Source organism: Chiloscyllium punctatum, chromosome 37 (genome assembly GCF_047496795.1).
Source record: "Chiloscyllium punctatum isolate Juve2018m chromosome 37, sChiPun1.3, whole genome shotgun sequence".
NCBI lineage: Eukaryota > Metazoa > Chordata > Chondrichthyes > Orectolobiformes > Hemiscylliidae > Chiloscyllium > Chiloscyllium punctatum.
This window is the reverse complement of record NC_092775.1, coordinates 63,988,393-64,006,412: the sequence shown is the minus strand read 5'-3', so window position 1 is coordinate 64,006,412 and position 18,020 is coordinate 63,988,393. Positions and strand designations below refer to the sequence as shown.

The window sequence follows — 18,020 nt, the reverse complement described above, 5'->3', positions numbered from 1 at the left end:
AAGTGTACCCTGCTATTTCTTGCCTATTTAGTTTCCCTTCAACTGAGTTCCTTGTTGGACATTTCAGAGGACAGTTTATTTTTAACTATGGGTCTGGAGTCATACATTGACCAGACCAGATAAAGACAACAGATGATCTTCACTAAAAGAACATTCGAGAACCGGATGGGTCTTTATCACCACCAAGATGACAGTCTCTAAACCTAAAACTGCTGGAAAAACTCAGCAAATCAGGCAACATCTCTGGAAAATGCAGAGTGAAATGTTTCAGGTCCAATGACTCTTCTTCAGAACTAACTGACATAAATGTTAATGTGTTCCTGAGTACAAACAGGGGGGTGGGGAAGTAGTAAACGAGGTCATTGAAATGGAACCCAGAAAGGGAAAGCAGTTCAGCAGAAAAAGGGGTGAGTAAAGGTCAACTAATGGAGACCGTTAAGGGCTGCCATCAAGTTGTTTGTTGTAGCAGCCCATGTGATGACAAGATCTGGGTTGAGGTAAGGAGGTAGGACAAGGTGTAAAGCCCTAAAATTATTGAACTCAAAATTGAGGCCAGAAGGTTGCAGGGTTCCCAAATGGAAAACAAGGTGTTCTTCCAGCTTGCGTTGAGCTTCACTAGAACATTGTAGCAAGCCCAAAACAGATGTTAGCCAGAAACACAATGGTCTATTCAAAAGTCAGACAACTGGAAAGCTCAGCATAATTCTTACAGACAGAACATCTACTGTATTTGCTGCTCACAATGTTGCCTCCTCTACATTGGAGAGACCAAGCGCAAACTGGACAACCACTTTGCAAAACACTTACATTCGTTTTCCTACGTACAATTCCGAAGGAGGATCATTAGACCAGAAACATTAACACTGATTTCTCGCTATAGATGCTGCCAGACCTGCTGAGTTCTTCAAGCATTCTGAATTTGTTTCCAATTTTCAGCATCAACAGTTCTTTGGTTTAAGGTTACTGACTCAGCTTTCAGTTCTAGGTACCCATTACTGACAATAATGCATATTATCACATTATTATTGAATTTCAACGTCACCAGGCGTCATGGTGGCATTTATGCCCACAGCGTTAGCCTGTGCCTCAGAATTACCAGTCCACTGACATTAGCGCTTCTATCCACATTATATGGTATTGAACATTATACTGTGATTTTTCAAACTTCTGGTCATGTGACAACAGGTTGTCAATAAAACAGTTGACTGCCAACAATCACAACCTTCGTACTTTGTGTCACTCCAAAGTGGCTTTATTTTGGTTGAGGCTCCTTGCTGCTAAACTTAGTCAACTCACCTCATCATGAGCATTCAGCTTTGCCCCTGCTTGGACCAAAATGCAATAAGGTCAAGAATCAATTGGCCCCAAAACCCAAACTGAATATTAACGAAGAGATTACTGCTCAGTAAACACCAAAAACAGTATCTTCCACCAATTATAAAGAGTGGACTAATGTGCATTACCTGGTGAAGTGAATTTGAGCTGCATTTTCCAAAGCAATATAGCTGGGCAATTTTTAATACTTTGGGTTAAAATTGGTTGTGTGTACACTTGAACAGTTCGGCTAGAGCTAGATCTGAATCAACTCATTACGATTACTGCCAGAATGTTGACAGGACACCATTACTGTATCCACTAACTTCAATTCAGTTTTGCTATCACATGGAATGCTGCTAGAGAATGAGAGAGAATTTAGAGTCCAATCCATGAAAGTAGTTGCAAATACTTCAACCCAGCTTTTAAACTGATCTCTCGTTATTAAAAACTTGTTGAGCTGCTCCTGACATGCCCTTTTGCACTCATTGTCAATGCAGGAATGAACCCTGGTTCAATAAAGTGACAGAGTTTCTAGACAGAGGTTGCAGCTTGGCTAGGCCATTGCATAGGAGCAGTTAACAGTGAATACTGCTGAGAGCCTGGAACCAAATGTAGGCGACACCAGCAAAGAACAGCAGATTTTCTTCCTATAGGATATTGTGAACCATCGATGATTTCACTGTCATCACTGCTTGGACGAACATTTAATTCTTAATTAAATAATTAAAAATTAGCTTGATTTGAATGAGAGACCCTACAGTATAAGCTTGGGCCTCTGACTTTCTAGCATAGTGACATTACTAATGAAGTCACTGCCATGCTGTGTCCAAAATACCCAACCAGGTCAGGAATTTTCACAAAGCTCACAATGTGACAATTGTTTTATTTTTTGAAAAAGGACAGAAGTTCAAGGAGGACCAATGTGTTAACCAGCATATCATGTTGGTTACCAATTATAAAGAAAACTGTAATAATTTCTGCTCAAATGTTTACAATGAAATCTAGGAAAATGTCACATGCCCACAGAAGCTTGTTGGATTGTTGAACCAGCTACTCTAGTATTTCAAATTTCCAGAAAGAACCTACCACATTTTCACATAGAAAGGAGGACTGGTTCAGACAAAGCAGAATGTGAAGTTTTATACGCAAAATTCTGAGACTCAAAGTGCTTATTCACACGCAGGATGAAAATCAAAGGAACTTATAATCGTGGTACAAACAGATAAGTTATAACTTAAGCGCCTACCTCCCAAAGGATTTTCTAGGCCACAATAAAATAAAATTCATTCCACTACTTGGCACAGATCTGTTTATTACTTACCATCAACTTCACGAGGTGCCCTGGAATCCCATGGCTCCCGGAATCGTTCCACATACGGTTCCTCCTTCCTTCGCAAAACATCGTCAAAGCGATAATACCTATCATAGACTTCTTCTCGTCTACAATACACAGTTACAATGGTTACACACACATTATAAAGGGGGCTCAGAGAAAATGTACTGCTGACTTAACTTTAAATATTCTCTCATCCTTTAGTCAACTCTCAGTGCTACTGTTATTATCATCATACCCATATTTCGCACCCTCAAAATGAATGCGAAACTTATCTTACAAACATATAGTAGGAAGTAAATTAATTCCATCTCATGATGTTGCCTAATCAGTCCAGAGAGCATTGTTTGAGAAAACTGACCCTAACTTCCTTTATATACTCCTTTCTAACTTATCTGAAGATTAAATCAGCGTACAATACTTCCTTTGCTATACATGCTGGAGTAGGAAGATATGGTCAGTAAGAGACTCACTACAATTAGGTGAGAATGAAATGACAGTGAAATCACATCTAACAGAATGACAGATGTAAAAACGTTGGTGTGGTTAGTCACGTCAAAAAGTGCATACATGAAGGAAGTTTATTTTTATCTCGGTTGCAGCAACTCCAGTGGTACATCACACAATGGGCTTTGGGCTATCTGATATTACTGTTAACATCACAAATGGATTTTTTTGAAGAAGCACGTGCCCATAGAATTTCACATTTATGATAGCTGCCAATCCTTGTAAAATTAATAAATAACTGAACCCAGTCTCAAAAAGCAACATTATACACTAATAACATAACCCCTGGCCCACAACTTACCTCAATCCTCCACCCAATGAATCAAGTAAACTTTGGAAAAAAAACACTATCCTTGGTCCAAACTATAATCTCTGTTCCTAAATACCCATTTCTGACTTCATATGGAATCTGTGCCTAACCTGTATGTCATATCTGATTCAAAGGATAAGCTTCCATCCCCACAGCTCCAAATATCACCGAACCAATTTCCATCTCTAACCTGAAGTATAATCTGACTCTACCACTGCCTAAGTTCATCTAAACAGTCATTATTTTTAGTATTCAAATTGCCACATTCAGACTTATGCCAACTAAAACTGTCAGTGCCCTTATTCAGTTCTATTCATTACCCAAGAGCAAGGTTTGTCTGTCTACTTCACCTCAAAGTTAAGGAACACCACAACTTCCAAATTTTCATCTTTGTGCTACCCTTTCTTCGAGAAACTCAAATTACTCCATCACGTCAATTCTCCAAGATATCAGATCTCATCTAATCCCAATTTCCTGAGCACCCCTAGATTTTAATCACCCCTCCACTGGTGGCTGTACTTTGTTGCCTGGACATTCCTAAATCCATCAATTTTCTTTATTACTTCTATATAACCCATACCTAACATAGCAGCCATTTGTCCAAAAATTTCCTGTAAATCACTGGCTGTTTTATAACAGATCTGTGAAGAACATGTATATACAAGTAGAGATGGCAGTTGACAAGGAGGGTAGACAAATATACACATTTTCAATACTACTGGGAGTTGGAAACCAGTCAATTTTGCCCAGGCAAGGCAGAGCTAGGAGACTGAAGATGTTTCTTAGTTAAATTCTAACTTCAATTAAAACTCAAAGTTGAGAAAAAAAACTGAAAGGTGTATACGGAATCTGATCACCAAATGTAATAGTTTTTATGTTGCAGTTAATGGGGGAAAAAAAACCCACAAGCCCCAAAAGCACCAAGTAATTGTCACTGTTGTTCTGACCACACTAATTGAGGGGATTGCTGGATTATCTAGATCAAAATGGTCACCACACACGCAGACATGACCTACAGCCATCAACAGATTCCAACAGGACATTGGTCACATTCTGTCTGTGGTTATGTCATCAGTTGTAGAGTCCAGGGACAGAAGTCAGAGTCCTAGCAGTTGAGAGTGGAAGCAACGATTGTTGCAATAGAATGAAAGGTTGGCGGGCCGGAGTTCGTGGGGGGTGGGGTGGGGGGCATGTTTGTGATGCTGGAGGAGCAATGGGAAAGAGAGGAAGGTCAACAGAAGGAAAGAGAAAGGTATGCTGCAAAGAATTCATCTAAATAAAATCTTAAATTTTGTTATATAGGGTATTCTATTTTACATTCTGAAAGTCATCTTTAGAAAGACTGCTGCTTTCCAACATTCAAGAATAATATCAGCTTTTCTTCTACTTTTGGTGGCCTCACAAGAAACTCTGTCTAAACTATAATTGCTGCAGGACATTAAAAAAATCATACATTGGGGTACTGTGCTTCAAGGTCTCAACTTCTGATTTCAGCAAAATAAATCAACTGTTATTAATGCTGGATAGGAAAAACTGTTAAATGCTCTTTAAAGAAATAAACAGATTTACCCCATGACTGAATTTCTACATGTCAGTGTCACTTAGAAAAAATGACATCATCTTTGCTCCACTCTCTCATCTCTCCAACTACATTCTAACACCATACATATTTAAATGAGTAAAGACTCATTCATAACTTTTGAGGTATTAGTTAAGAGTCAAGCTCTGAAAGGAGACTGCTACCTATCCCCACTTTCATAACATAACTCAAAATTTGCCCCTCAGCTTATCTTAACTACCACAACTCTGAACAATGGGTCTCTTATTTATAAGCTCGACTGCAGGATCATCTCAACTATTCCCCATCACTTTGTAGTGTACATAAACCAGTGCTTGGCCATAACTATCTCACCTACATACCATCCTCTGTGTGAAGCAGCTGACCCTCAGGTCCATTTTAAGTCTTTCCTGTTACTTTAACACCTGTGCCTTCTAGGTTTAGACTCCTCTACTCTGCAGAAAAGACTTTGACTATTCACCTGATCTATGCCCCTTATGATATTATACACCTCTACAACGTTAGCCCCCCAACCTCCTACAGTCCAGGAAGAAAATTCCCAGCCTCTCCTTTAAACTCAAACCTTCAGATCTTGGTAACATCCTTGTAAATCTTTCTTGCACCCTTTCCAGTTTAGTAACATCCTTCCTATAGTAGGTCAACCAGAGTTGTTTGTGTGACTCCGAATGTGGCCTCAACAATGTCTTGCACAGCCAAAACATGATACTCTAACTGCTGTACTCATGAAATACTCAACTGCTGGACCAATAAAGAAAAGCGTGCTAAACACCTCCATTACCCTGTCTATCTGGGATGCCACTTTCAAGACACTATGCAGCTCCAGCCGTAGGTCTCTCAGTTTGACAACACTCCCAATGGCCACCATTATCTATGCAAGTCCTGTCAGGGTTTGTCTTACCAAAATGTAAGATCTTACATTTATCCAAATGCAACTCCAATTGCCATTCCTTGGTCCATTGTCCCTGTTTCTCAAGATATCGTCATCTTAGATAACCTTTTTCACTGTATGTTATAGCACCAATTTTGGTGTGATCTGCAAACTTATTAATCGTGCCTATTTTCTCAACCAAATTATTTACATAAAATGACAAACAGACCAGCACCAATCCTTACAGCATATTGTTCACAGGCCTCCAGTCTGAAAAAAAAACCCTCTGTCACCACTATCTCTTGCCTTCAAGCCTATTTTGCATCCAACTGTCCAGTTTTCCATGAATCCCATGCGATCTAACATTACTGACTCAACCAGTCTACCATGCAGAACGTTGTAAAAAGGCCTTGCGAAATTCCACGTATACAAAATTTACTGCTCTACCTTCATCTATCTTTCTCATCATCACTTCAAAAAACTAAAAACCAACTTGAGGAATGATTTCCCATACACAAAGCAATGCTGACTATCCCAAATTAGACCTTGACTTTCCAAATGCACGTAGATCCAGTCTCTCAGAATCTCCTCCAGCAACTTACCCACCACTTATATTAGGCTCACCTGTCTGCAGTTCCCTGGCTTTTCCCTGCAGCCTTTCTTACATAATGGCACATTAGCAACCCTCCAGTCTTCCAGAATCTCACCCATGGCTGTCGATGATACAAATGTCTCCGCTAAAGACCCACAATTTCTACCCCAGCTTCCCTACTCCTGCCAGCCTTACCTTCTCACCATCGGGAACATGCTGCCTCTAAATTTCCATTATCTCATGTTTGAAAGCCTCTCACTTTCAATGTGCTTGGGATTCCGGTTCACATGGTGGCACAGTGGTTAGCACTGCTGCTTCAAAGCGCCAGAGATCCGGGTTCAATTCCCGCCTCAGGCGACTGTCTGTGTGGAATTTGCACATTCTCCCAGTGTCTACGTGGGTTTCCTCCGGGTGCTCCGGTTTCCTCCCACAGTCCAAAAATGTGCAGGTTAGGTGAATTGGCCATGCTAAATTGCCCGTAGTGTTAGGTGTAGGGGAATGGGTCGTGTGGACTTGTTGGGCCGAAGGGCCTGTTTCCACACTGTAAGTAATCTAAACTATACAAGAAGGAGGTGTTAGCAATTCTGGAAACTGTGGAAAACTTGGAGTGGGTACAGTGCTGAAGCATGTTGCAGGTTACAGAGGGACATAGATAAGCTGCAGAACTGGGCAGACGGGTGATAAATTAAGTTTAATGAAGAAAAGTGAAAGAGATTCACTTTGAAATGAGCAACAGGAATAAAAGAGTACTGGGCTAATGGTAAGATTCTTGGTGGTGTAGATAGTAGAGAGATCTCAGTGTCCATGTGCATAGTTCCCTGAAAGTTGCCATCCGGGTTGATAGGGTTGTTATGGCATATGGTGTGTTAGCTTTTATTGGTATTGAATATCAGAGCCACGAGGGCATGCTGCAGCTGGACAAAATTCTGGTCCGGCTGCAACTGGAGTATTGCATACAGTTCTGGTCACCGCATTATAAGGAGGACGTGAAAGCTTTGGAAAGGGTTCAGGAAGATTTACTAGGATATGAGGGAAGGTCTTTAAGGAAAGGCTGAGGGACTTGAGGCTGTTTTTGTTAGAGAGAAGGAGGTTGAGAGGTTACTTAATTGAGACTTACAGGATGATTAAAGATAGGGTGGACAGTGAGAGCCATTTTCCTCAGATGATGATGGCTAGCACAAGGGGACAGAAGATAGATGTCAGAGGTAGCGTCTTTACTCAATAGTAGTGACATGGAACGCACTGCCTGCAACAGTAGTAGACTTGCCAATTTTAAGGGCATTTAAATGGTCATTGGATAAACATATGGATGAAAATAGAATAGTGTAGGCTAGATGGACTTCAGATTGGTTCCACAGGTCAGCGCAACAGGCGGCCAAAGGGCCTGTACTGTGCTGTAATGTTCTATGTACTTGCCAGACATCCCTTTACCTGCAAACAGCCTATTCCAATCACCTTTTCATTGTTCCTGTCTGATATCATCAAAATTAGCTGTGCCCCAATTTAGTCCTTTACTTTGTGGACCACACTTATCCTTTTCCATAATTCTACAAGGTTTAAAATAGTAAGGGTCATTGCCCCCAGAGTGCTCTCTCACTAACACCTTAGTCACTTGACTTGCCTTATTTCCCCAAGTGGAGGTCAGATTTTTCTCCTTTTCTCACTTGGCCAGATACATTTTGATTCACAAAGATCTCCTCAACAGACTAATTCCTCATCCATTCCCTTAAAAACCTATGGCAGTCTCCGCTATTACAATCCTATTATTCTTACAGTTGTGATCTCCCTGTATATTTGCTCCTGTATTTCCCACTGATTATTAGGGGCCCTATAGTACAATCCCATCAAAGTGATCTTTTTTCTCAGTTTCACCCATACAGCCTCAGTGGATGATCCCTCAGGTATATTTTAAGTACTGCCATGATATCTTCCATAATCAAAATGACACTCGCATTCCATCTTGCCTTCCCTTATATCATTCCAACCACAGAACATTGAGGTGGTGGTCCTGTTCCTCCCTCTGCCATATTTTGTATTAGCTAAGATATCCCAGTCCCATGTTTCCATCTATACCCTAAGATTATCCACCTTACCAGTCAGGCCCCTTGCACTGAAATAAATACAGTTTAATTCAGTCTTCCCTCATCCCCTGCCGTGCCTCTAATTTGTGTATTGGCCTCAACACTGTCTTTTGTCTCATCACAATTTAGGGTGTCATCCCCATACTAGACTAGTTTAAACCTTCCAGAGTAGCTCTAGGAAATCTCCCTACCAAGGTATGGGTTGCCATCTAGTTCAGTGTGACCAGTCCATCTTGTACAGGTTACCTTTGACCCAGAAGGGATCCCAATGATCCAAAAATATTACACAAGTTTGTACCATCTACAAGCTGTACTTGTTTAGCAGTCTGCAGAAGATGGTGTCTCAGGGTACAAAATAAAATACCAAATACAACAACAAAAAATTCAAATGGTACCATTTGGAGTCAGAAAGAGACTAGTCTCTCTCAAGACAGTAAAAGTACAGCTTGGGTTGTATTCTCTACTTACAGAATGATATGATTAAAACAGTTTTTTTTAAATAAACAGCTGCACTTGTGGTTATTCAAGTTATTTTCTTTAGGACATTTAAAATATCAAAGCTGATAAAATAAAATACAGAACTCACAAGCTAATCTATCCAATGTTTCATAACAGATTCAAATTACTTTAACTTTGAGAGGAATCATCCACTTTAAACAACTTTTTGATATTTATTAAAGGAGTCATACAATCGCACAACATGGAAACAGACCCTTCACTCCAACTTATCCATACCGACCAGTTATCCCAAATTAATCTAGTCTCATTTGCCAGCATTTCACCCATACCCATCTAAACACTTCCTATTTATATACCCATCCAGGCAACTTTAAAAAATTGTAATTGTTCCAGCCTCCACAATTTCCTCGGGCAGTTCATTCCGTACACACACATGAATAGGTTGCCCTTAGGTCCCTTTTAAATCTTTCCCCTCTCAGCTTAAACCTATGTCCTCGAGCTCTGGGCTCCCCTAACTTCAGGATTTTATAAACCTTCAACACTCCAAAGAAAATAGCCCCTACCTAATCAGACCCTCTCTGTAGCTCCAATTCTCCAACTCTGGGAAGGTCTTTTTAAATCTTTTCTGAACCCTTTCAAGTTTCACAACATCCTTGTTATAGAAGGGAGACCAGTTGCACACAGCATTCCAAAAGCGGCCTAACCTATGTCCTACATAACTGCAACAAGACCTTCCAACTCTTGTACTCAAGCCCCGACCAGTAAAGAAAAGCATACTAAACGCCTTCTTCACTATCCTACCTACCAGAGACCCCACCCTCAAGGAACTTTGAACATGCACTCATTGCATGTCTTGGTGTTCAGCAACACCCTGCAGGAACTGATCATGAAGTGTACAAGTCCTACCCTGATTTGCTCTTCCAAAAATGCATCTCATACCTATCTAATTTAAACTCCATCTGCCACTCCATGGCCCAATGACTCACCTGGTCAAGATCCCATTGTAATCGGAGGTAACCTTCGCTGTCCACTTCACCTCCAACTTAGGTATCACCTGCAAACTTACTAACTATACCTCCTATGTTCACATCAAATTCATTTATATAAATGACCAGCAGCACTGTATACAGCGCCAATCCTTGTGGTACACCACGAATCAGAGGCCTCGAGTCTGAAAAACAACCCTCCATTACCATGTCTTCTACCTTACAAAGATACAAAGCTAATTTTGTATCCACATAGCTAGCTCTCCCTAAATTCCACTGAATCTAAACTTGCTAACCAGTTTCCCCATGCAGAACCTGTCAAATATCTTGCTGAAATCTATATAAATGATGTTTGCCAATCTGCCTTAGTTGATAGATTTGTAAGTTTTACCTGTAGTTTGGGTCCCTAGGGTCTCTAGCATCCCTGTATCGATCAAATAGGGGATCCCTTGCATCACGATCATCTCTGACAGGTCTGAGTGGAGAGCGTTCACGTCTTACATCACGTTCATCACCAAAGGCAAATGGGTCCCTATTGAAATCAGATAAAACAAGGTGCAAGTTACAACTTGTGCTTTAAAACCCAAGATCAGTAGAGCCTGAATCTGAAAATCCCCAATATCAAATGAGTAAGGGTACTATTTCTCAAATTGGAAATGCTAGACAGGGCAGAAGTCTCCAAACCTGAACCACTATCTGTAACCAAATGAAAAAATTGGTAATGTTTGTTTGAACTTCTAATTCCAGATACATAATACTACAGATTACGTATTTGCAAACTCAGATTAAATGGAGTCGATGTTTACGGATTGAAATTTCCCTGGAAAAAAAAAGTGAATGCTTCAACTCAGTAGCCGTTAATTGCTCAACAGTGGTAAATATCATGTAAAATCTAACCTCTAACCCCTTTCCATACCTCAAACACCTCATGATGAAAACAAGAAACAATCCAACAGGAGAAATTCACATCCTTGATGCTGTTGATTTAATATATTTGATTATGATGCATCTTGAAAACTGTCTTTCAGAACAGTATCATTCAACAGTGGATAAAAAGATTGGTCTGGAAACAACTGAAGTTTCAGACTTTATGAAATAATGGTCTTCTATTATGTAACATCTAACAGCAGATCACTCATCTGACAATCTTTATAACCAAAGAAACATAAAAAAATGTCAATACTATAAATAGAACCACGGTTAGGTGAGCGCACTGAATCAAGATCACTCCCATATCATCAATATACTGGGTCTTCCTAAAAAATTTAGTTTTTTCTCCCCAGTGAATCAAATCAGGATGGAACTGTAGCTATAGCTTCTACAGGCAATAAAAATCCAGTTTAACCTAATGTTTTTTTAATCCCCCAACAGCAGATTCATCTTATGTCAAACTGTCTTTGCACAGACTTCATGCAGATGTTGATTTTCTTTGTATTCACTTTCTAATCATTACTTCCATACACGTCCAAATTAAATATTTCACTAATCAATTTTTACTTACCTTTAACTGAATATCTTAGATGAAAGAAACAATACAAATGAAAGAGGAAAAAGAGTGTGTTTGTCCCTACAAAGAGAATGTGATGTTCATTAAGAACGTGGCTCCAAGATCCACATATAGAAACATACTAAAACATACAAAAGTGTCACAAGAACTCCAACGCTGCTAGGATTGCTCAAACCGCTCCTTTCAAGGAAGTTTCACATGCTACGTTGTTGACACCAGTAGCCAAGAATATTTGATGTTGGAGTCTACATGCTATGACAAATGGAGCATGCAGGACAACAGTGATATTTCTATATCCTTTAACGTAGAGAATAGGCTTCAGCATTCTCAAAAGATTTGAGAATAAGATCTGCTTCAAGCCATACTGCACGACTGAAGTTTGATTCAGTTCATCTGAACTGAAATTATTGATTTGGCATCTGCTTTTAATTTAATCTTTTTAGTCTTCATCACGGTCTGTGTCTCAAGATGACAGGAACAATGGAAGGATGTATCAGTATGTACCATCAGGTTATCAAGGCAACAAGCAATCATTGCCAGTTTCATATCAGCCTCGTCCTCCCTTCATTTAATTCTCCTCTGATACTTACCTAACTAGAACACAGTTAATAAGCCCAATCATGAAAAGTGAATGGACGCAATAGCAAACAAGACGTGAGGTGATGTAAAAAAGAAGCACACTGATAAGAATCACTGGGACACATGACACATGGTCAATGCCCCAAAAGAATACTTGGAAAATTCATTGCAAATTGCAATCCATTTCAAAATGCATCAAATTTTATTATTTTGTATAAAAACTAAATTACATTGTTGACATACACAAGTATTAATGCTACATACTTGTTATAAACTTGCAGAATGTACAACTGACTCACTACGAAAAACGAGAAGTAAACAAAATTAACTTATCATTTAAAATGTAAAACTTACATCGCAATCAAATGGAGGATAGCCATAGCAAGCTGGCCAGTTTTAGAACTTTAATATGCTGATAACAAAAGACGAGCGTCATCCCATCATTGTCTTGTCTTCGTGAAAAAAATGCACAATTTTATTACCTTCTCGGAGGACTCGGTCTCCGTGTAGTTTTATTCGAATTTCTTCTTTCAGCTGCCATATTAACATCTGAAAAGAACCAACCAACCAATTTGTACAAAACAAAAATACACTTAAGAATGCAAACATATCTGAAAAGACTGATGTAAATGTTTATTAACAATGTTTTACCGCAATAAACAAAATTGATTACAGACAGGATTTTCAGAAAAAGTCACAAACTGGCATCTGAATTATGTACTCAACCATACAAATTTCTGGTGAAAATGCCACATTTGTCACAAGCTTGGAATATTAGCAAATTAGGAAGTAATGCTTCAGTACAGCCAAAAGTAAACTAGTTATCACAGATCTTCACGCCCAAGATTTGAACAAAACCGATAGCAAGAAGTTATCCCTGGAAAACGAAACTCTGCTTATTCCAAGATAAAAATTCTCAGATGTACCAAACATTTATTAGTTTGAACGGAATGAGTGGTGCAATGTTACCACATTCAGAATAAACGCTGGATTACCACAGCATAACATTCTTGGATGCCAAACATGCCAAAATAGTGTTAAGATACAAGTGCGCACTTTCAATTCCATTCATTTGAAAATATGGGCCAATGCACAAATACACAGAGTCCAGAATAAAATGAGCGTAGTCAACAGTTAAGCAGTACACTCCTTTAGAAAGATTCTTTAAAGGTTCATAAATCCCAATGCATTCACAATATACATTTGAAGACACTCGCAGTTATCTCGAGTTCTTACCTAATCTGTACCCTCTACACATTCGTTCCTTCTCTCCTTGCACGGCAGCTTTAGCATCCTCAACACGATCAAACTGCACAAACCCAAATCCATGGTGCATTGACAAAGCTGCAAAATTAATGTTGTTAATGAAAATGTACATACCTGTGGGATGGAAAAATTCCAGATGTTCAAAAATCTCCAGTCAATAGAGCAAAATAATTTCCCTTGACCCTTGCAAGTTAAACTGGCAATGTCTAGTTCACAAAAGGTCAATAGAAACGATGTTGAAGTCCAATAATTCTTCACATGGTCAGACAAAATTCCTGTGCAGAAGAAATAACTCCAAAAAAAGTTGTGGCCTCAGCAGCTTAAGCATCAGCCACTTGCACGAGAGTGATGCCCTTGTGCTGAAGCCAGGCACCAAAACCAACAGCATGATCACTATTAAAACCTTTACAACTTCCTGAAATTAAAAACCAGCTATTAGCTAATTAAAAAGCAGACTTCAAGTCAGTGATTTATGATAGTAAACTGGGATTTGCAGAACATCTTTAAGATAGCGACATGGGTACCATTTAAATATATTCCAATTTGTTCCAACTTTCAAGATCCAATTCTAGCTCGATGCAAAATTGTGAACACCTTTTGGTTTACCTCCCTATTGCAGTCAATTTCTATATTTAAACAGTCCACTGCACGTTTATTCCATATAAACCTGAACAAATGTTTTCATTTTAACATATCCAATAGACCACTCAAAATTTAATGAAAATCAAATAAGTAAGGTACTGCATGAGATGGCAGGGTTTATATTTTTTTGATCAAAGGCAACTGGATTCCACATTAAAACGTGTTAACAACAGCATCTTGCATTTAAATATTAGGAAATATTTAGGATAAGCTTTAAAATAAGAAACTAGCCAGCAGCTCAATAAGTATGTAATTGTCAGGGTAAAATCCAAAGTGACAAAAGCATTTCTTAATATAAAAAGTTCACAAACATTAGGAGGGCAGAATTCGGAGTCAGGAAACTGCAACCAAACAGGAAATCAGGAATTGTAATGGCAATTCATTTTTACCTGGATCTCATGGGATTTTCAGCATTGAAGGAGAAAGCACCACCAACAGCAGTGAGAAACCATAAATGCATTTTGTGCACGCACGAGCATTCAGCCAATTAACTGATCTCTCTAAGCATAAATGGAGTCACAAAGAGAAACCATGGGAATGGAGGGTTTGAGCTCTAAAAATAGGCTGGGACATTTTGCACTGGAGTATAGGAGGGTGAGGGGCTTAGCTAAGGTGAATAGCAAAATTCTTTTCTGTAAGGTGGTGGGCGGGGGGGGGGGGGGGGGGGGGGGGGAAAGAGTTCAAAACTAGGGGACATATTTTAAGATGAGAGGAGAAAGATTTATAAAGGACATGCGGGGCAACATTTTTAACAGAGTGGTAAGCGTGTGGAATGAACTGCCAATAGAAGTGGTAGAAGCAGATATAACATTTAAAATACATTTGGATCAGTACATGAAAAAAAGAGGACGTTTGGACAGATATGAACCAAATGCAGATGGGTGGTCTAGTTTATTTTGGTCTAAAAAGGACCAAAAGGGCCTATTTCCATGTTGTACGACTCTATGACAAGTTCTCAGCTTAAATACAGAAAATTTAAAAATTGTTAATAAAGTTAACATTGTTAAATATGGTCATACACTAGCTTAATGTGTTACACAGGTGACAAACTGAAGTAGCTGAGAAGATGGTTTGGTTACAAAGAATTATTCCACCAGGATATTATTTAGTAGACATTGCCATTTTAACATCAATAGAAGCGCTGTTTTACACAGGCCAATCTCCAAAAATCCACATACAAGCTAATAAAAATACAAGTATGACTATCCAACATGCAATATCTTTTACTTTGAAAATTAAACAGGTTTTAAAGCAGTGCACAACTAGTTGTATCTCTTTCCATCACGCAGATGCTAGAGTGTCAGAAGGATGGTTCACTATCAAAAAATAACGCAAAAACCTCTAAATCCACTCAAGTTAAATTTTTAAACCATGTATCGAAATGGTCAGCAGCAGGGAACCTAGATATCTAACAGAATAATGAAGCAAAAAGCCTCACATTCCAACCATATCCCTCGTAACGTGGCAAAACACTTTTGTGCATAATATAGAGGAGGGTTTCAGTGGCTGGTAACAGCCATTATAGTTGAAGACAGCCAATGCAATTAGAATAGCGTGTTTGAAAGCAGAAAGGTAAACTACTTTGAAACAGCACAACTACCCTTGAACTGAGGCTCAAGATGTTTCTGGGTGGGCGTGCCAAGCATTTGGAAACTCAAATCAAGATAGCACGAACAGTTGACAAATTTCTTCCTAATCCTTTGACAGAAGGACTCAAAAACTGAGGACAACAACTAAAAAGGTGGCAACATACAAAACTGGCAAAGGAAAGACATAAATAGAATACCTTTCTTGCCATTAGCTGTCTGATTGTACATAAACTACCCAGGTGTGGTAGGCATAAATCCAACACGTTCCCCAATAAAAAATATGAATTATCTCAAAAGATTGTAGGACAACAAGGAAAAGGGCTGAGCAAGTCAGTCTTATAGACAGCCAGTATGGAGTCATTGACCCAAATGACAAACTTCTGTGCTGTAACCATTCCATAGTTGAAACTCAATGTGTCAATTCAACTTTTAAAGAACTGAAGAATGCTAGACAATGCCATAGAAAAATGGAAATACAAATTTTCAATATCACCCACCAACCAACTGACCCAGAGGACTAGGATATGTGATCAAAAATTAGAAAATGAATGACGTGTTCCAAGGAGTGAGTGAAGATATGTGCACATTACAGAATAAAGCAGAAAAAATTATGTAGAAAAAGGGGTCAGGAAACAATAGCATAGTTGCATTTCTCTACAGACCAACAATTTCTCGGTACCCAAACAGACTTCAAGTGTATAGAGTCAGGTTTACCCACTAACTGTCATGACAGTGGATCAATAGTCAGTACAAAGAATACAGAATGAAGCCCAAACTAGGAAAGCATGGTTCTTTCAGTACTAAAATTTTACAAGTTTACTGTTACCATTTAGCAGAGCCTACGTACAAGGTCATTCATATTTTTCTTGGAATTTTAATATGATGCAATAAAAACTTTACATAAAATCTTTAACAGAAAAATTATTGCACTAAATGTGAAGTAGCATTAGGACAGAAGACTAAATACCTGGATAGAGGTAGGTTCTAAGGCAGTTTAGAATGTGGCAGTATTAACAGCCAGTTTGGTTTCTATATGGAATAAACAAGTAATTAACTATCAACAAGAGGCATACCATGTTAGGCAAACATGGTTCAGGATGGAATTACTACACCAGACAGTTTAATCATACTACAAACATGAAGAGTATACAGCAAACTATAAACAGCCTATACACGAGCAAACAAGCTGGAGAAAAAAAACCCAGGCCCAAGTCAGAGTACACATTGTCTGAATTGAGTAAAACTATATTTGAACTATTTTAATTGATAATCAAAGGTCAATGAGAAGTGTTCTCAGTGTAAAATTGTTCTCAGTGTAAACCAAATAAACTTCAATATTGCAGGTCATAACAGAAACCCGCAAATGATGGAAGGGACTTGTATCAAACCATGCTCAAAAAGGTAAAAGCAATTCAGTTCTTTGCTGTAGAAATTGGTAACAATTAAATGACAACTGTAATTGCCAGCAATCTAATTACTTGATCGGACCACTTATTGACCACAATAAACTAGCATCTCAAGAACCAACACAGAAACAGTTTAAGCAAAACCAGAGATAGGAGTTGCTTAATCTTCCTCCACTTCACAGCACACAATCAAAAATGCATATCTGGCCAACACAGGACTTGGAGCGATTTCTTCATTGGAACATAGAAAATAGGAAGATTAGGGCATTTGACCCTTCAAGTCTGCTTTGGCATTCAGCATCATGCCTGATCACCTTACTCAGTGCGCTGTTCCCACTTTCACCCACATCCTTTGATCCCATTAGCCTGAAGAACTACACCTATCTAGTTCTTGAAAATATTTACTGACTCGACATCCACCACTTTCTTGGGTGGATATTTCCAGTCTCAATGCTCTCTAGGAAAGAATTTCTTCAACCAAACTCAGTCAGAAGCAATCTACTCCATATCCTCAGACTGTGACACTCTATTCAGCAGCCATCTTCAGTGTGAGCTAAAACTATTCACATGCACTCCAGGTCTGAAGAAAGAAAGTAGCATATTCTCAACCTCTGCAACAAAAAAAAATCACCACTAGTCTTCAACACAGCTCCACTGAGCCAAGAGAAGAGCAACTTGGGAATCTGATGGATTCTACAAGTCTAAACAGCCAAGAGAAGCAATGCATGGGGATAGAGTAGCTGAATAAGTTGCATTATTTTTGTTCAAGAAAGGTAGCAGCGGTGGGATTGCAAATTTCAATTTTTAACTGGGAAGAATTAATAGCCATGCCAGTATTCTACCAAAGGGCAGAAATTCCTCATGAATGGCTCAAAGTTTAATTTGAAATCATTGTTGAGAACTGCTGAAATATGGTGCTCTTTGCTGTATATTTGCTACTGAAATTGCTCTGACATTTAATTCTCTGAAGATATCAGTAAATGCTGCCATAAGTGCAAC

The 18,020-nt window shown here is 38.9% G+C and overlaps 1 protein-coding gene across 3 annotated transcripts in view; it reads right to left on the bottom strand.

Annotated features, from left to right (window-relative positions):
- Positions 1 to 18,020, bottom strand: part of LOC140463164 (nuclear receptor coactivator 5-like) — a 36,467-nt gene that overhangs the window by 11,157 nt on the left and 7,290 nt on the right. For 2 of the 3 annotated variants that reach the window (XM_072556934.1, XM_072556935.1), the window contains 3 exons: positions 12,601 to 12,667; positions 10,424 to 10,564; positions 2,639 to 2,757 (listed from right to left, as the gene is read on the bottom strand). In XM_072556934.1, coding sequence (XP_072413035.1) covers positions 2,639 to 2,757; positions 10,424 to 10,564; positions 12,601 to 12,667 — 327 coding nt within the window. Of the gene's footprint in view, positions 1 to 2,638; positions 2,758 to 10,423; positions 10,565 to 12,600; positions 12,668 to 13,354; positions 13,463 to 18,020 lie in introns of all 3 variants that reach the window. The other variant, XM_072556933.1, reaches the window with a different exon arrangement.